Genomic DNA, 20,533 nt, shown 5'->3' with positions numbered 1-20,533 from the left:
TAAAGCGCTTTGGGTGTTTGCAGACAGTGATGAGGCTACGTTTACATTGCAATTTTTTAACTGACTATTTTTTATTTTTATTTTTTTCTCGAGAGGGTCGAGAAGGGCATATGGGCAGTTGCCCGGGCAACCTAAGCAACCCCCCTGTGCACATTCCTGGTTCACAGTGCTATATCAGTGGAAGATATGTTGATATTTTGTTTTGTATGGTTGTTACAATACAATATTTGCTTTACTGTGTTTTCACCATTGACAAACAAGTTCTCTCCTCTCTTCACAAACTCCCAGTTACACACACACAAACACACCATCATACTTTCTCTCACTCTCATACACACACACAACACAGCAATCAAGTTTAAACAATCATATCACTTGTTTTTATCTGTTTTATGATATCTTTTGCAGCTGTGTTACTATGATTTAGCTCTCAGAGGTTATTTATCCACACGTTCCAGCCAACAAAACAGTGCAACAAAAGTGCAACAAGTTAGTCTAAAGTTAACATGTAGGATTTCTTTCAAGATTTTAAGTTTAAGAGAGTGAGTTCGTAATTGATTTGTGACAACATACTCTCTGACCAGATTGCAATTTTCTCCCGCGGGTGTCTCCTTCTGTCGCAAACTTGGATGTCTATGCAACGAATAGGCAAGGGCGGAACTTTGGGTCTACCATTGGGGGGGGTTAAACTTGCGGCATATTTATCAATTTATTTATTTATTGAATAATTTTCTTGTGCAAAAGGTAACATGCTAATTTGCCGTTCCTTTATTAGAAATACATCATGATGATTTAGGCTAGGCTACTTAACGTAAATGCAGCTGTTCACTTGACTGTTTGTGCCATAATGACACAGTAGTTAAATTCAGTGTGCTCACATGGACCGTCTTGTGTGTAGGCCTATGTATAAAGTGCGCGCCTGCACTAGCCCTATGAGCCCTAGGCTGTTTTAAGGGCATTTTCACTACCTCTAGTTAGAAGCATTTATCCTGGTCATTGTAAGTGCCATTCACACATGCTACATATTGTTTTTTTTTTCAGCACAGTCTAGGCTACCCAGATTTACCACATGCATTAATACTTGCATTGATTTGATTTAGATTTTTAAATAATACAAATTTAAAAAGCAGACGATGCAAATTCTTACATTTTGACATGTATCTCACCACAGCAAGCTGACAGCTCGACATGACTTGCATGGTTGTGTAGGCCTGACTGTCCTGAAAATTGCAATATAAGAACCATGGTGGAGGTATACTTTGGGGCTGAGCAATTTACAGAAATATGTGGTGTGTGCCTTCCAGAAATAAATGGCAATTTTTATTTAGTGATGAGAAATGACTTTTTGACACTTTTTGTGCTCCATATTTGTGACACTAGCTGATCTGACCTGACTTCTTGGCGTGCACGGATGATGATTCTCTATAATATTTTTTACTGCATTGCAATGAACAAAGTAAAGGCAAAAAAGTGTTTATTTGTCAAACAAATTTGGATGCAATATGAGTCTTGAATTGGATACCAGGAGTTTGCTAGGATCTCAAAACCGAGCGTGACTTGCCATAGAGAAACTGCAACACATGATAACGTGGATTATGAACATAGGCTATTATGCCACACAAAAACATGGGGTAAGTGGAGCTATATGAAGTTATTATTTTGCTGTCACTTCGTCGGTTTTATGGCCTAGAAGGTTGTATTTGGTATAGCTCTAGCTCTCCTCTTTCATCTGACATGCGTGCCATATCTTTCCGATGGCGGGTTCGCGTGTAATTCAAGCGAGAGTGATGCCTGGGTGAATGCAGAGCAATATAGACTATTTTAGTTTCATACTTGTACAGACAAGTGTCTAGTCTCGTTGGAAAGCCCCGGTTCTGCTCTTTCGTGCAATATAGGTTTCATCTCGCTGTGACTAATTATCCCGGAGCAATGTAACAGAGAAGAATGGGTGTGTTTTTGATGCACTTTGCGTCCGTCGGGCTCATAGGGCTAGCCAGCCAACTCCAGTCAACAAATCATCAGCTAATTTAACAGCTAACTTAGCAATAGGGGTAGCCTATACCTCCATTTGGTCAGGAATTTTCCTATTTTTGGTTGGTGTCAACCAACAATGAAAAAATGCTGTCTGGCTGCCTTTCAATGTCTTTTTCATCTTCCCACCTGAGTTGAGAGCTTTCTCCAACCATTCATCCCAGCGACTGCGCAAAATAGTAGCCTAAACAAACTTTCGGTAGAGAACGCAGGTTGGGTAATACCAAGTAGTCGGTGGGCAGGGGGGTATATAGGCTACATACATTTCAGAATATTTAGAACAGAGGGTCCCTGCCATGTGGAAACATTCCATTATAGTCCCTGTTGCTAAAACCACCCGTCCAAAGACCTTGAATGACTTCAGGCCTATAGCTCTGACCTCATTAGTGATGAAATCATTTGAAAAACTCGTAAAGAAAGAAATATTAACCAGGACAGAACACCTGCTTGATCCCCTGCAGTTTGCTTATAGACCAAAAAGGGGTGCGCAAGATGCAACTTTAACACTGCTTAATTTTATCTATCGCCACCTTGAGGTCTCTAGCACTCATGCTAGACTTTTATTTGTGGATTTCTCATCAGCCTTCAATACTATCCAGCCTCATTTGCTGGTACAGAAACTCATTGACCAGTTCTCTGTGGATAATAGTATTGTTGGCTGGATTCTTGACTTCCTTACGGGTAGGACTCAAAAGGTGAGAGTAAATGAGAAACTGTCTGACTTGTCTGTATCATTCACCGGCTCTCCGCAGGGATGTGTTCTCTCTCCCCTACTGTACATTATGTACACTAATGATTGCAGAAGCACATACGAGAACCGCCACATTCTGAAGTTTGCTGACGACACAGTGATAGTGAGCCTGTTGGACAGGGATGAATTCTTGCATGGCCCAGTTGTTGATTATTTTATGAATTGGTGTCAAGACTCATTTTTAGCAATTAATGCCTCTAAGACGAAGGACATGACCATTGATTTTAGACGTGCACAACCTCCTCCTGTTAACACTGTAATACAGGGCCAAGACATTGAACTAGTGGACTCTTATAAGTACTTAGGTACCATTATTGATAAAAAACTGACCTTTGAGTCCAACACTGTTTCAGTGTACAAGAGGAGCCAGCAGCGTCTATTTTGTCTTAGGAAACTGGCAAAGTTTCAGATTGACAGGACTCTGTTGATCATGTTTTACCGTTCTTTTATTGAGTCTGTGCTTACCTTCTCTTTTATTTGTTGGTTTCAATCACTCAATGTTAAAAACAAAAATCTGCTGTCCAGAGTGGTCAACATCAGCAGCAAAATAATTGGTTTGAAACAGGAAACCTTGCAGGACATGTGCAATAAAAGGTTGCACAACAAAGCAAAATCTATCCTGTCTGATAGCTCCCACCCACTATACCAACAATTTGAGCTGCTTCCTTCTGGTTCCCTTTTCAGACTTCCACCAATCAAAACCAACAGATATAAACAATCTTTCATCCCCTCTGCTGTCTCCCTCCTCAACTCCAAGAGAAGGAGGTAGCCTATTGCACAGCGCACTTTAGTCAAATAGCACTTTGGCCAGCTTGGTCTAGGCACAGCACAGCCTGTTTTTTATTTTCTTTTATGCATCTTATCATCATGTTGTCTTTGGCTGTCATCTGTGATCTGTCCCTTGTCATCTGTGATCTGTCCCTTTATGTGAGTGGTTTATGTTGTATGTTGTGTTGTGCTCTTCACTCCTGCAAATGAATTGCCCCATTGGGGGACAAAATAAAGTTGAAGTTGAAGAAGTTGAAGTTGAAGATGTCAGATGAAAGAGGAGAGCTAGAGCTATACCAAATACAACCTTCTAGGCCATAAAACAGACGAAGTGACAGCAAAATAATAACTTCATATAGCTCTACTTACCCCATGTTTTGTGTAGCATAATAGCCTATGTTCATAATCCACATTATCATGTGTTTCAGTTTCTCTATGGCAAGTCAGTCACGTTCATAATACGGTTTTGAGATCCTAGCAAACTCCTGGTATCCAATTCAAGACTCATATTGCATCCAAATTTGTTTGACAAATAAACACTCTTTTGCCTTTACTTTGTTCATTGCAATGCAGTAAAAAATATTATAGAGAATCATCATGTGTGCAGCTGTGCACGTCATGTGTGTTACCACGCCAACAAGTCAGGTCAGATCAGCTAGTGTCACAAATATGGAGCACAAAAAGTGCCAAAAAGTCATTTCTCATCACTAAATAAAAATTGCCATTTATTTCTGGAAGGCACACACCACATATTTCTGTAAATTGCTCAGCCCCAAAGTATACCTCCACCATGGTTCATATATTGCAATTTTCAGGACAGTCAGGCCTACACAACCATGCAAGTCATGTCGAGCTGTCAGCTTGCTGTGGTGAGATACATGTCAAAATGTAAGAATTACATCAGGTGACACATGTCTTTGTGTGCCTATTATACCACATTACAGTCAATTGGAGAAATCTTGGCCTCCAAGAGTTCTGGCTCATCCACAACTCAGGAGTGAACAGATCAATATTACCACTTCATGATATCAGCAAAGCGCTGGGAGACAAGCTCACTCAATGTCTCCCAGCACTACATGCGCTGACTGGGTGCGATAGCAAGATATCAACCAAACTTGCAGCTCTGAACACTGTCCGCAAACCAGAGAACTCTTCTCTGATTCTGAATTTCAACTGTTCACATCTATCAGAGTCTGCAATACAAATGGCGGAAACGTTCTTGGTCAAATGTCTCAAACCATCAACGGACATGGAGACATTTGACGACTTGTGCATTGCTGCGTTTGATAGTAATGTCCTGAAGATGGATTTTGAGAGGACCGCTTGCACTTCAACTAATGCAAGAAAACATATACAAAGAGCCTATTATCAACAGCAACTTTGGGTCCAAGCTCCATTTACAGATGCCACCTCGACCTTACATGTAAATGCAGCTTCTTATGGTTTTGTGAGAAAGGGCAGTTCATTAGTCCCTGAGATTTTAATCTCAAAGCCTGAATGTTTGCCAGATCCCTGCTCGTGTGGCAAGTGTGCACACAAGAATGGCTGTCCCTGTCGGGTAGCTGGTATCCATTGCTGCAAATACTGCAAATGCAAGGCAGGAAACAGTTGTACAAATCCTATAACTGAATGATACCTGGACTCTGTTAGGAAAAAGTTAAAAGTTTTACCTTGCAACACAGGGAATAAACCTGTTGTACTGTATTTTTCACTTTAAGTTAATGTTCATATGATAATAGCAAGGTTGTAAAATATCTGTATTAATAAAATGCTTGTTTTCTTTCTTTTAAAAAAATCCCCTTGTTTGTACATTGTATTTATAATTCAATACAGCACAACACAGGATATCCCTCACACACACACACACACACACACACACACAACATCCACACTGAACATCTACAGAAACACAATTAGAAATATCAAACCAGAATTCTTACCCTACATGGTCATTGTGAACATGATCACTTCAGAAAAGCTGTTGCTTCAAGAGTGTATATGTACGCATATTTAATGAGATATCACCTCATTTGCATATTTAGAAATATGTTTTAGAAAAAGTGTAATACAAAAAGTATTTCTCTTAATATGAAGATTAATCTGGTAGAAGTTTATGAAGATATCTATAAAGGGAAAAAAAGTCCCATTGACCTGTAGTGTGATAATAGTGCGATAATAGGGTCACCTATTGTGGTCATTTTCAGGACTTTCGTCCCGGATAGAGATTTTGGCACACATCCCATATTGTTCAGTGGGGTCATATTAGTTAAGAACAGTTGAGATATTCTCCGTTAAATGAAGCGCATACAAATCTTTCTCAGGTCCTAGACTATAATGTTTTATTCGTCCCTCTTGGTTGGTATAAAATTAAAACAGGCATGACTGATTCCATAGTGGCATGAAAGATACATGTTACTTCCCACAACTTCAACGTTTGACAACATATAATGAATGGACCTTGAATGTCAATAACACATTGACATCATCGTGAAGTATCTCCTGGCTAATGAAAATATCATGCATTACAGATGATCTGCCATTCAATGCTAGAATAAGTGTGCCCAATTACGCACCCATCATGATTCTGTAGTGTTAGAAAGTGGCCTATTCGCAAATTACCTTCAAATCTGTTTTTCATGACGATGCTATAATCAATCAAATAAGGTTGCAAAAGTAAACAATGTCCGCCCTTGCCACACATACCAGAGTGCTTTTTTAAATTCAATCTGACACTCTGAAAAGATTAATGCATGTTTAAAAAGTTTCAGTGTGCCAATTTACTAACACACCCCATAACCTACACATGAATTTGTTGGCAGCAGGATCCTAATCCTAATGAATATTATTTGACAAATAATCTGGACCTTATCTTTAAGCACCTTAAAGTGTAACTTCACCCCATAACTCCACCCACTTCACATTTCTGAAAAAGGCTTTCAAAATGGGCAGGACGCTCTGAAAATTTGGAAGGTAGTGCAGCACTGCTGCAGCCAATCAACCATAATTTCGTGTCAATCTCACAGGTAGGCTAATCAGGGCAGCAGGTGTTGGGGCGTTTCATTCCTAATTTGTAACGACCCGGTGACACTGGGTGCCTCTCATTTAGAGTTTATACGTCCTCCCTCGCTCCTCGGGCCTCAATCCTTACTGATCTACATAAAGAAAGATAGACGAAGGTATAGACTGTCATTGTTGCCGCCCCATCATTCTTTATGTACATCAGTGAGGATCAAGACCCGAGGAGTGAGGGAGGACGTATAAACTCTAAATGAGAGGCACCTGTAGAGTTGGACGAGAAGTGCAGGACTACGTCAGCATTCCAATAGCATTTTGGACCAAAATGCCAAGGCATGTTTCAACCTGCAGAAGGCGCGGAGAGCTATAATACAATAGCCTACAATAATACAATACAATACAATACAAAATAATGTGAAATGTTACGATTTTTGTCAATATTAACCCTGGTAGAGTAGCTCACCACTGAGTAATTTAAATCAATCAACAGCTCAAAAAAACATTTATTTTAGGGTGCAGTTATACTTAAAGTCTGTTTGGAATTATTTAGAGCAGTGGTTCTCAAAAGTTTTACAATGAGTACCACCAGAGTTAAAGGGTTAAAGCGGAGGATCTTTGGTACCACCTCAGAGAACAATTGACTCTACAAGTACCACCATTATGACAGGCATTAAAATACGGTAGTGTAGTCCAATTTAAATATAATTTTTCATTGTACTGTTTTGCATTGTTTTATTTAATTCTCGAGAAAGACACAAACTAGTTTAAATGTAATGTTTTTTCATTCTTTTTTTAATATAATATGAAGTGTTTATTTTTTCTTCATAAAAAAAAAAAAAAAAAAAAAAAAACATCTTGGAGACTCCCGGAGTACCACAACAGAGAGTCCGGGTACCACCAATGGTAGCCTACCCGTATACCAGTTTGAGAACCACAGCCTATTGCATCTCAGAATAAAGGAATGTCCACCACATCCAGTGTTCTTTCTTTAAAGGAACCGTATGTAGGATTTTGGCCAAAACGAGTACTGCAATTACTTTCAAAATACTGTAGAGCAGTGTATCGCCTCCCCCTCCCCTCTGAGTCGCGGTTGCCAGCTAGCTGCAGCAGGAACGTAGGCTGCTAGCTTTCAATGGCAAGTGCTGTTTTCCTCAGCATAATGACAGAGAAGCGAACTCTGATAATGCATTGCTAACATTAGCAATGACTAGGCCTACTAGCTGCTTTTATTTCCCAAACAATTAGCCTACCTTTTCAATTCAATGACCCACCTCCTCCATATGGCCAACATAATGTTACTTTGCAAGAACATGCATAATTTGTTCAACTGTCATGATTAGCTATTTAAAATGTCCATTTACAGTAGCCTACAAGTAAGTTAGCCAAACTGATGAATCTTTACCTGTCCAGGAGCAAATTAACAACACGTCTGTCTTCAAATTCTTCTCCGTTTTCAGCCGTCTCAATCTCCTAAATCCTTGTTTTATTTAGACGTATTTCGGATTCATAACAAGGTCTTTTAGGTTCCATAACATTAGACATTTTTTATCTGACACGTTTGTAGCTGCAGCTGTCTATGGTGGTAACTAGCATAGCTGGCAACCCGGATGGCGAAATACTACTGACTTCGTGATTCGTAGATAAGTGTAGGGCGGCGCATCAAACCAAAACACAACATAACAACATCAACATCAGTTGAGGGCTGCAACTCCACTTTTAAATTACAATATCTTGGCCGGACTACTGTTCGCTTTGGACAAAGGCGTCTGCTAAATAACCATAACCATAACCATAACCATAACCATATAAGTATTTGAAATTAGCATGATTTCTAAATGTCTGACATATCAGGGCCATTTTATGATTAATTGAAATACATTTCCTACATACGGTTCCTTTAAAGGGATATTCCGCCATTTTTGGAAATAAGCTAATTTTTCACCTCCCCTCGAGCAAACGTACCATGGGCGCAGTGATCTCGCGCATCTGAAAATAGTCCCCATAGACAACAAGCAGTAGTAGTGGCAGTAGTTTGCAAGTTGCCTTGATTATTACGCCAGATGAGAGTGTAGTTCCATGTCAAATCAGCCTAGAAAAACGGCAGGTTTCATTTTCAGTTGGTCTTATTGCACTCTCTAACTTGAGAGGAGACACGTTTTAAATGGGAAAATTACTGGAAGTCTTAGTCACTTTTAAACATGATGCTAGCAGGCGAGATGCTACTGGTCTAATCCGTTTCAATGATGTATGCTAGGCTGAAGCTAAAAGTTGTATCGCCAGACTCACAGAATGGCTGGATGAACGGGAAAAAGGTAAATATCAATTGTTTTGCTCGAGGGGAGGTGGAAAATGAGCTTATTTCCAAAAATGGTGGAATATCCCTTTAATAGAACTTATTAAAGGAACACTCAACCGTTTTTTCATATTAAACTGTGTTATTCCCTTAACTAAGACAAGTTGATACATAGGCCTACCTCTCACATTTCAGTGCATGCACTCATTGGTCCAGGCGCGCGGCGCTACTTTGATAGCACTTAGCTAGCCCAGTTCATTCAATAGGGAACAGAGATGAAGTTAGAACGACCAAACACCTCTATGTTTTCCCTATTAAAATATAGTAACAGGAGTAGTCACACGACCAAAAATGGTGAGACGAAATAAAACGTGGTGCATTTCTAAGCGGGTCAAAGGGATAACGGGTCATTCCGTGTGAAATCACCCAATTTCAGCTACATTTGGAAAGTGGCCGTGTCGGAAAGATACGTCACATATGATTGGATTTTTTTATAAGTTGAACAAAAAGGATTGTTCACCACAATGCAAAAATGACTTGAAGCTTCAAAGGGCTGTAGTTTTTGAACTGTTAGATACAGCTATACTATTTACGATTTATGCATAGGTTTAGTCTACAAACACCTGTGATTTTTTTCAGACTTTTTCAGAGACGGTCACTTTCCGCCACTGGGCGATTTGACACGGAATGACCCTAACTATTATTGTGTGGTCATAAAAAAAATAATTAAAAAAATGTGGGAAGAGTTTTCCCATCTATCTCTCTGGATTCCCAACTGTCGGAAATGACCCAGGGAAGAAACGATTAAATTTTTGGAGTGATTCGTAACACCATCGGGATTCCGGAGCCGTTTACGTGTTTCGCTTAGTTAGTGGTTTAATGGCATGGTATGGCCACGTGGTGGCGATCTGAATAGTTTAGGTTCAAATGTATGACAACCTGGAAGAACAATACAGGCGGAGGTCTGCGCTCTCTGAGTGCTTTGCTAGTTCATTTAAGTGATGAATGTTAATACGTGGTTTATGATATTGGGTCATTTCACCTTAACCACTTACCAGTTAACCAGTTACCCTACATAAGAATTTAAAAATAACTGAGTCTCGAGAGACTCTTATCTATTAGCTTAGTCTACACAATCTATCTAAATGTTTTGCAATTTCATAATAGACCATTTTTACCATTCTGATGTTGCGCAGACATCTCTGTGGCTCTAACAAAATGAATCAGCTGAGAGCAGTCTTGCAGGTCCTCTGAAAAACAGTGCTGTGCTGCTAAACCTATGAACCGGTAAATCTATTGGCTAATTTGAATATGTGAAAGACCACCCTCCTTTCTGACAGAGTCCTGTCTCGTTACGATAGTGACGAGTTTGCCTCTAGCCAGTGTAAAGTGAGTCATCCACAAAGCCAGTCTCAACACTTCACCTGTCTAGTGAGTTTGCCTGAGGTTAAGTTATGGGCTCAGTTCACTGGTACCTGCATTTCAGTGGGCATCTGGTGGTGGGAGGCAGCCTAACCAAAAGCTTCATTGTGGACAAAGCTTGATTTAGTAGTTTTGCAACAGGCTGAAATTGAAATGATTTGGATACTACACATCATGTTGTAGACTTTGCACTAAGCCTGGAAAACGTTTGGGCTCAAGGGCCACATTGGGTTTTAAAACCAGCCCTAAAGATTTGTGTCTATGTGTCTTTTGCAACAAAGAATGAACGTAACTCGGTGGCCTGACAATAACAATGTAGGAGATTGTGGGTTGAGTTGTGCCAGTTTTTACTTAAAGTGACTCTAACGCGAGGCCATGATATAATTCTTCAAACTACAACATATATTTCAGCCAGGATGTGGTGCATCTTTGGGAACCATCTATTCCATCTGAAATATAGTATTTAGGGAATATAGCTTTCTGAAAGAAAGTAGTCTTGTGGCACAACTTGAGTTGTGCCGTTGGAGAGAATGCATTGGGGTAAATTGTGCCATTGATTATTGAAGTAAAACAGTAACATCTAGTCTCTGAGTTTAACATCTTAAACTCAGACACTGTACTGCTTTTCAAAAAGCTAGACAAATTCAATGCAAAAATTTTAATTTTAGCTTTATTCAAAGTAATTTTTACAACATCAACATGTTTCCTTTCTCTGTGAAAATCAGCTTGGGGATCTGTACCGTTTTCACTCCAGTTTCATCTATGTTGTAGATCTTGTGTGGAGGGAAGTTAAACCTGAAATGAGATTAAAGTTTTGTTGATCAGAGAAGTTTACTGCAGATGGATGGTTGTGAATAGATGTCAACTCTGACACTGCTAGTACCTAGAGATGATGTTCCCCCTCTCCTTCCCAGGCTTCCTGGTCAGTGTGTGTGAGACGGAGAGAGAGAGAGAGGCAGAGAGAGTGTGTGTGTGTGTGTGTGTGTGAGAGTATGACAGAGAGAGAGGGAAAGTCTTCTTTTTTCGACTGCGCTGTCTGTGTCCTGTAGAGAAGTAGAAGCCCTGCCTGTCTTCCTCTTATAACTGTGGCATGATGGTAGCCTATTTCTATTTTTGGTCTAAAATTAAGAATGCCACATACTGTACTGCTTTAGTGATAACATGTAAGAATAAAATGCACAATTACAATTAAATAATATGTTTAAAATATTTTTAAGTAGGAATGAGTTGCGCCATTGCCACAACTTATAAGCCAGGCTGGGTCTTCAAAAATATGTAGATAGGGTGTGGCACAAGTTCTCTGCTGGCAAAACCCACTCTCCCCTATGCCTGTCAGTCCAACATTGATAACATTTATGATTACGGTTAAGTTCATTATGACATTAGTCATGCTCATTAGTCATATTTCTCATGCACGCAATGGATGAAGAGTAGGTCTAAATGCGACTCACTGAGGGATGAAACGCTAGGAAAATTATGGTAATAGATGTCGAAATTCTCGCCATGCAGCGCCAATTCTGTAGCCTAAAGACATACAATCAATGACATCACTGAATGCATAAGCTTACACTAACGGTTTAAAAAGTCAGTCGAGTGTATTAGCCTTCTCGTTGATTCTATTCTAACTAAATTAGTTTGATGGGATTCAATTCAATTCAATTAAAAAAAACTTTATTTATCCCTGAGGGGCAATTTCTCCATGCAGGCATAGTGACATATAAGACATAAACAACATCTAAGACATACAAGACAGGACAAAGAAGAACAGGACAGACAGGTGTGTGTGTGTGTGTGTGTGTGTGTAGGGGGGTTAGTCCCAGGAGAGGGAGGAGGGGGCTGGGGGCATATTTAAGTTCAAAGGGTGAATAGCCTCAAAAGGTAAAGGTCGCCTTCCTCCTGTTAGTCCTAGCAAGAGGACAGCGCAGACACCTGCCAGAGGGCAGCCATTCAAAAACTCCAGAACATGAGTAGAGTCTTCCAAGATAGAATTGCTTTCCTTAGTGTAGCCTTATCATGCAGTGATGTCAGTGACTGAAGAGGGTGGCCAAATTCAGGCTAATGATCTTAGAACATGTGTGCAAAATTTGATACAGACGAAATATAGTCTATAAGCCTACCATGCCATCACCTGTTCGATTCATTTATGGGTGTTAAGCTAGACTTGTCAGTATTTACATTGTTTGTTTCAAAAGGTGGGAAAGCAGTTTTTTTCTGTTTGACCATCGTTTGTTAAATTTGTTCGAGGCATGGACAAAAAAATCGCTCTGAGAGAAACAGCTTCGTAATTCTCAGGGGGAAAAACGAATCCCCAAATGCGTAATGCGTAAACATTGCACGCTCCCTCTCTGTCGACACAAATCAATTGGAACTAATACACGACAGGCGCAAATTGATATAAGAAATTGGCGAGTAATTTACGCAGTTTGGTTTGGTGGGATCAGCAGTCTGACTGTTTACCTGCGTGTGTGACGGTGTCCCTCTGCTGACGAAAGCACTGAACTGCACGACTCCATTTTATGAGCGCCGGCGTGACGCTTCTGCCGCTGTCTCCGCACACCCGACTTTTTCTGCAGTTCATATTTTCAACCACTTGGTGGCACCTCGTTCAGGATCCCCAAAGAGAGCAGGTCCAATATCTTCTTTTTAATCGAGATTTAGGCAAGTGTTATCTTTGACAAGCCAGGGAACACGTCACATTTCTTATCTTATAATGACCAGGCCAGTTTGTTGTGATTTTCTCTAAGCTATGTATTTTTTATATATATATAACTTTATCAAAACATCTATGACTTTCATCCTATAGCCTAATATAGGACTGTCCATATAATTATTCAATTAGCCTACACCAAAAGTGATGTCAAAAACGAATGTGTCAGGTATTTTTTTGGCTCCTCTTCCTACCTGACAATGTTTGCATGCTCTGCTTTTTGGAGGGATTTCCCTTATGCAAGCATTCTAATAATTGTTGCATAACACATGCAAAGAGGCTGACATCTGTGAACGTCATCATTTTCGTTGGACGGTTCGTGCATTAAGTCAGATTCCAATCCCCAATCCTTGGCCCTTTGCCTTCTCTCTCTCTTTCTAGTAGAGTAACATGAATGTCCTTGCCCTATACTTCAGCATGACAAAAGTGTCCACGTCACTATAATAGTCTAAACGCCTTTGAAGTCCAGAAGGGAACATGCGGGTGGAATGTGCAGAATGGCTTCCCCGGGAGGCTGTCATCCGTTAGGCCTACAGCAGCACCGCACCGAGACCTTTTCCTATGGGGGGCAACTTGAATCTGCATTCTGCACCCAGTGAACAGAGAGCACACGGGGCCTCTTTCAGCGCAGCAACAACTTCTTCCGAGATTGGAGAAACAAGGCCAAAACTGTAGGCCTGATCTGTGAAAGTAGCGCCTTTAGGCCTAATCTTGCTGCGTTTCCCATTTATTCAGGACCTAAGCTACGCCGAGACGGTGGATCCAGAGCCGCCTACTGAAACATGTCTGGTGGATAGTGCATACGTAATATTTTGCCACCTGTGGTGGTCTGGGGGGTAGGCCTATTCCAAGCCTGCGTGGTTTTGCTACAAACATGGGTAAATTCATTCAGAGTAAGAGGTGAACCTCCTTAGAGCTGTGTGGCTTCTTTCTCTGAAGAGTGTCACAGGGCAGGGCTGTTGTTGTAGGAGGTTTACCACTTATTATGAGTTAATTTACCCAGGTTTGTCACTAAACTAAACCATTCCAAATATATTTGGAATACTGTTTGCCTTTCAACTATCAATACAAATACAATTGAATTAAATATTATATGATCATGGTTATGGGATTTGGCAGACGCTTTTGTCCAAGCAACTTAGCCTACTAATAAAACAATACAATAATGAACAGAAAACAGTTTTAAAAAGTTCCTGAGAATTGCAATAGTGAAGATTAAAGCCGATGCAATCAATAATGAAAAATAAATACTGTGACTCAATATCATGGATATTTATAAATAAATTGGCCACACTATGAACCCCATTCTGAGCTTCTTTTCTCAATAGTGATGTGTTTTTTTTGTGTATTTGTGAAAACCAGTAGAACTGTTCCTTAGATTGAATGTTTAATGTGTACAGTACATCCTGACCTGCTAACTTCATATCCACGTAATGTGTAAGAACTAAGAACACGACACACACACTCAATAGTTTGTTTTCACCGTTTAATGCCGTCATTGTATTTTCTGTCCAAAGTCTCTTTCTGCAGCAGTTCTGGCTGTGCCAAGGTGCCGACATGGAGGCTTTACTTGAGTAAACAGCTTTACACTGATCTGGGACAAGTACAGATTGGCGTTCACCTACATCTTTAAACCATTTTAGTTTGATTCGTTTTGTTTCGTTTTACATGGCATGGCAAATTCCTCACATGCAGTGTTACCAACGTCCTCCCCCTGTGGGTGAGTGACATGGCTCAAGGCCAATGACTGTTCATCCTGAGGAGGGAAGAGGTGGGCTGGAAGTCATGGGGCGCATGTGATTGGTGCACTCTTCTAGACTCTCCCAGCTTAGTTTCTCAGTAGCTCAAGTTGACAGCAGAACTTCTGGGAGAGGCCTCAACACCAGCTTCTAACATGCCTCACACTAACATGACCAGTTCACAACCTCCCTCCCCTCCGCACTTGCTAACCATGAAGATATTTCAACATCCAGCCAATACAGGCTAAAGAGCCAATCAACTTTCCTTAGTCCACATGCCAATGAGAAAGCACAGTGGTGGGGAAGGGCTTTCTGCAGAGAGAGGAGACCTTTGTTTTGGTCTTATCTGACAACAAAACGGCGGTTTCACTGACAACGCAAGGCTGTCAAAACAGTCGCTTTAGAGAATAAAACCAGACCACGTCCACAGAGAGCAAGATCTTCAACCTGTTCTTTTGTTTACCCCCATAATTATAAAGTTACAAAAAAAGGAATAAAGAAAGAACCTCACATCAGTCATTCAATCAGAACCAGAACCGTTAGGAAAAAGGATCGGAAGAAGGTTTACCATACAGGGACTGTCTCGTTACACCGCCGGCGAAGCCTGCACTGTGCAGTTCTGATTGAACCTTTACGCGGACTGAATGAAAGCGATTCTTTGTGAAGTGCGATGACAAATGACGATGATGAAGATGGTGATCTATGCACCAAGACCACCTCACCCTGTCTACGTAATGCTTCTCTGTGCTCTGAACAGAGGTAAAGAGTTGTACACATTAAGCACCTTCTGTTGACCACTTTGTTTTTGGCTGAACTGCCTCCAAGAAAAAAAATTAAAAATAATGAAAAAAAAAATAACGCTGAGGGACAATCGAACGGGTGAATCCCAAAGTTGGGAATCACATGTAACACGACAGGCTCCTCAGGACAGTGCACTGATTGAGAGGTGAACAGCGCAGTTAGTTAATTCAGGTGGTGGTTTTAGGGACGTTTAAAGCCACATTGTCATCAGTTCTGATGCAGGACGTGACGTGATTATGGGGGCGGAGGAAGTTACAAAAATAACCTTGATAACAGCTCATTCTCGTCTTTCGATAATTAGATTAATATTTTAGTGGTTCTTTGCAGTGCAAGGTGAGGACCAAATTTACACACAAATAAGGTAACGTCATATCTCATATTTACACGCATTATCTGCAAGAGAGTAGTCGTACATAATTTCAAAACGTGTACATTTTATGAAATTTGTAAACCAATTTTAGACTTTAGCGAAATAAATATATTTTGCATTTTTTTTTAAAGGGACACCTATCCACTTTTTTGTTTACCTCCAATTTCAACCAAATTAAATTATTTTCTGATTTATACCAAAAGAGAAAAAAAAATCTGAATTGCAAAAGAACAAAATAAAGAGTGGGGGGAAAAATCTCAACATCTTTACAATGATCTGGGGAAAACAGCAAATCATGAACACATTAAATACACTCCTCAAAAAAATAAAATAAAATAATAATAATAGCTTTTTTTCTTTCTGTGCCTTAACTGGCAGATTCTGCCCACGCTGCGGCTTCAGAGAGGCCGCAGAGCACAGACAATCTAATTCTCCTCAAGGAGCAAACTCCAAATTCAACTTCCCCTTCTGCAGGAAATCAAAACAAAATGAAATAAAAATAAACAAAACAAAAAAACCCGCACACTTACAATTTACAATCCACCTGCAAGCCAAGACGAGAATGGCAGCCGGCTCTTGTATCTTAATATCATAACCAGTAGCGTTGACTTCCTCAAGCTTAGGAGCATAAAGATATGGCACACAGCCGGCTGTACAGGTCGATGGCACTTTATATTGTGCCGATAGTTTTACAGTTTTATTTACAAATGTACATGGCAGGACTTTGCCAAATGAGAGGTGGGTCCTGGGTAGCAGGAGGCGACTTGTTGAGTCCTGATTATCTGGAGGCGAGCTGAGATGTGATGAGTGTCGATGTGAGTTTAACGAAGGTTCTACAGAAAGAGCCATTCTGTAAACATCACAAGAGGTGGCTGGGGGGGGGGGGGGGGGGTTGGGGTTGGGGTCTTCCTCACGGTTATCCTGAAAAGGATTTAGTGGGAAGGAAAGCCCACCTCCCCCCTCCACCTTTAGCTTGCAGGAGTGCAGAGGAGGTCTCTTAAACCACCTTGAACCATCCCCGCCAGCCAGGAGCTCTGGAGGCTCGGAGGAGGCAGTTACCTCCGAGCGACTCCTCTCGCTCCCGCGGCTAGACAGGTTGGACATTGGGTGGGGGTGAGGGCTGAGACCTTTAGAACATGTGAGAACAAGTTCTAGTCTCCTTTGACCAGACCTGGAGCTGGGGGTAGGGCTACTGTGTGTGTTTGTGTGTGTGTGTGTGTGTGTGTGACAGGGAGGGCATCCTTCTTCTTCCTTCCTGCCTCCGTAACAGAGTTTATGGCGTGTTCTGCCGCCCTGGCCGCATGCGTTCCCCTGTTGCCGAGGATGAAGACGAGCACCCCTCTCTCCTCTCACAAGGGGTCACACAAAGGTCAGAGGTCAGCCGTAGAGTTAGGTGGAGGTCTGAGTTCTGAGCGTGAAGGCGAGGGGGTGGGGGGTGTGCGCTGATGTCGTCAAGTTTTGGAGGGGTGGGGGGCTATCAGGGGTGGAGCGTCTCTCCTCACATCCCATTGGCGCTCATCTTGGACTTCTGGGCCATCTCTGCTCCTTTCGCCTGATTGGACAGAACAGAACACATGTGGGGTCAACACAAAGGTCGTCTGAGCGCTAGGAGAATCTACCCCTCCCTCTAAGCACCAGCAGGGAGTGCATTTTCACCATTCTGCCCTCTTCTCTCGCTCAACCCTCCCCCCAGCAGGGTAAAACAGGGTAACAGAACAGTATCCGCATATTTGAACATCATAAGAAGCAGTAATTGGATTAAGAGGAGCGATTGGGGGGGGGTGCACGATCTGGGGCAGTAGAAGCACGCTAATCTTATTATTTACCCCGGCTGGTACGGGGCAAAAGGCTAAACATTAAGGGCAGTTACGTAACCCATAACCGCTAGCCCTGCTTTTTCCATATCTGACCATAACAACTTGGCCCTGTAACAACTTGCTTATTTTTGTATTTATCTTATTATTATTATTATTATTTTTGTTTGTTCAAGCAAAAAGAAAAGAAGGAAGAGAGAAATGGAATCCACATGGACGGGACACACTTACATGTATTAACTGAGCTTCGGGAGACGGCATGTCCAGCACCCTGGATTTCTCCAGCATCTCCTCCGCCTAAAAAACACCAGACCGTTCCGGTCAGTTCTGCTGCCTACACCGGCAGACTCACACAGAGACGCACAGAAATGCAATGGCAGCGGAGGCATTTTTGGTCCATTTGGGTTCGGAGTGTGGTTGGCTACTGAGTTAAGTTCAAACCACCACATTGTTACTCGTACAAAATACATGTAAGATTGAGCCCAGGACAGGCGGATTCATTTCTATGCAGTGCTCCAATGAAGCAATGCTAATAGAAAATGCTAATCTTCACAGTGGTCAGTCAGTGCTAACAGCAGTAGATGCTGTAACAGTGATCAGTGCTAAAAGAAAATACTAGCTTTCATAGTGACTAGTGCTGATAAAAAAAAATATTAGTTTTCACAGTGATTAGTGTTAAAAGAAAATACTAGCCAAGCCCTCACAGTGATTAGTGCTGATGGAAAATACTAGCCTTCACAGTGATCCATGCTAACAGCGATATATGTTGTGACAGTGGTCAGTGCTGAAAGTATCAGATGCGACTTTATCAGTGGTCAGTGCTGAACGCTAGTCTTCAAAAGGGACCAGTGCTATATGAAGAAAGTTAGTCTTTACAGTGGTAACTTGTCAGTGCTAAAAGCTAGTCTTCACAGGGAGCGGTGCAAGCTGAAGCTGCTAGTCATTACAGTGGTCACTAGTGTTTAAAGCAGCTGATGCTAGTGAACACAGAGCGGTGCTAACTGGAAATGCTAGTCTTATGGAGCCTCTAGGAGGGAAATTATGAATTAATTCTCCACAGGAACAGACAGAGAGAAGCACGTCTGCAAAACCTTAATTTTATGGCTGATGACAGATCAGGGATTTCCCTCTACCCTTCTTTAAGATAAACTAATATAAACTGATTAGATCTGTTATGAAGCCACTGAGCAGGTCATACCCGCACGTTTTTGCACCCACGAGAGAGAAAGTGTGACTGAAACCTGCTGTTCCCTTTGCTCCTCTGGAGCCGGGTCCTTTGGGTGCTTTGTAGTAAAAGTCCGAGCTGCTTTAGTGAAAACAGACACATAGTGGTATGTGCCCTCAGGCAAGGCACAGCTCAGGCAAGGCACAGCTCAGGCAAGTCTCACGCACAGGCGAGACCTGGAGCTGTTTTATGTAAGTGGACACTCTGGCGTCTGCTGAGCTGATTAACTTGACGAAGCCACACAGATGAGGTCAGGAACAACATCATGTCACGAATGGCAATCATGTGACGTGTAAAGACTGATCAGTCACACTGACACATTTGTGAAATGACTAATTTCCGAGCCAAGTAGTGACACTGTGGTGTCTTGGGTGACTATCAACACACTAACACTGATTCAGCTTCAAGTCTCTGCTAACAACTTTCCCACTGTTCAGCTTCGGGTCCCTAGGACCAACACTACCACTGTTCAGCTACAGGTCTCGATTACCAACACTACAACTGCTTCAACTACAGGTCTGTATCCATCACCAACACTACCACTGCTTCAACTACACATCTCTGCCATCAACACGATTTAGCTACAGGTCTGTATGACCAACTCTACCACTGCTTCAGCTACAGGTCTGTATGACCAACTCTACCACTGTTCAGCTACAGGACTGCATGACCAACTCTACCACTGTTCAGCTACAGGACTGCATGACCAACTCTACCACTGTTCAGCTACAGGTCTTGGTCACCGAGACTCCCTCTGCCTGGGAGACAGGTGCAGCGACTCTCACCTTGCCGGCTTTGATGATGGGGGCCTTGTCCACCAGCTCCTCCAGGGAGGCGGACAGTGGCTTCTCTTTAGCTGATGCTTCCGTCTCTGACGGAGGGGGGGTAGCCTTCTGCAAACAGAAACACACACACAGCAACATTAGTCTTACATAACAGACACACACACACACACACACACACACACACACACACACACACACACACACACACACACACACACACACACACACACACACACACACACACACACACACACACACACACACACACACACACACACACACACACACACACACACACACACACACACACACACACACACACGGGGAGATATTTAACTGTACACAGAGATAGCTTATCGCTGTGGGTTTGAATGGGCTGAGGTGGGTTAGGCAAGGACGATAAGTGCCCAGGCTGCAGCGATAAAGCCACACTGACTGGGGTCAAAGGTCACCTTACATCATGACAGAAGTCCTATTGCTGGGCTCACCTCTTTCTTTGTGAATTCAGGAACATGCTGATCTACAGCAATTTCCTGTGTATTACCCGCATTGTATTAAGCCGCAGGACAGTGTTTTATGCAAGTAAAAAAAAAAAAACACCATATCAACCGCCTCCGTGTATTTAACCTCATCGCTGAAGAAATTGAGCTAAATCAATGTTTAAGCCGCGGCTAGTAGTTGGGAAATTACGGTAGGCTAACAAACAGGCACTGCAGGCTAACGTCCGATTGGCCAGATCCAAACATACTTATGGTTACCTGAGCGAACCTGAGGACGCTGAATGTGAAACGCGTTAGCAGCGAGAATGCCAC

General features: G+C 41.9%; 1 protein-coding gene across 2 annotated transcripts in view; it reads right to left on the bottom strand.

Moving 5' to 3' along the window:
* Nucleotides 1-14,456: 14,456 nt before the first annotated feature.
* Nucleotides 14,457-20,533, bottom strand: part of letm2 (leucine zipper-EF-hand containing transmembrane protein 2) — a 15,738-nt gene continuing 9,661 nt past the window's right edge. Inside the window, exons 9-11 of one of the 2 annotated variants that reach the window (XM_062553669.1) lie at nucleotides 19,722-19,829; nucleotides 17,943-18,008; nucleotides 14,457-17,449 (exon numbers count right to left, since the gene is read on the bottom strand). In XM_062553669.1, coding sequence (XP_062409653.1) covers nucleotides 17,396-17,449; nucleotides 17,943-18,008; nucleotides 19,722-19,829 — 228 coding nt within the window. In that variant the 3' untranslated portion in view covers nucleotides 14,457-17,395. The remainder of the gene's footprint in view (nucleotides 17,450-17,942; nucleotides 18,009-19,721; nucleotides 19,830-20,533) is intronic. The other variant, XM_062553670.1, reaches the window with a different exon arrangement.

This window comes from Sardina pilchardus, chromosome 14 (genome assembly GCF_963854185.1).
Source record: "Sardina pilchardus chromosome 14, fSarPil1.1, whole genome shotgun sequence".
Lineage (NCBI taxonomy): Eukaryota > Metazoa > Chordata > Actinopteri > Clupeiformes > Clupeidae > Sardina > Sardina pilchardus.
The sequence above is the reverse complement of the archived record's forward strand: the minus strand, read 5'-3'. Positions and strand labels throughout refer to the sequence as shown.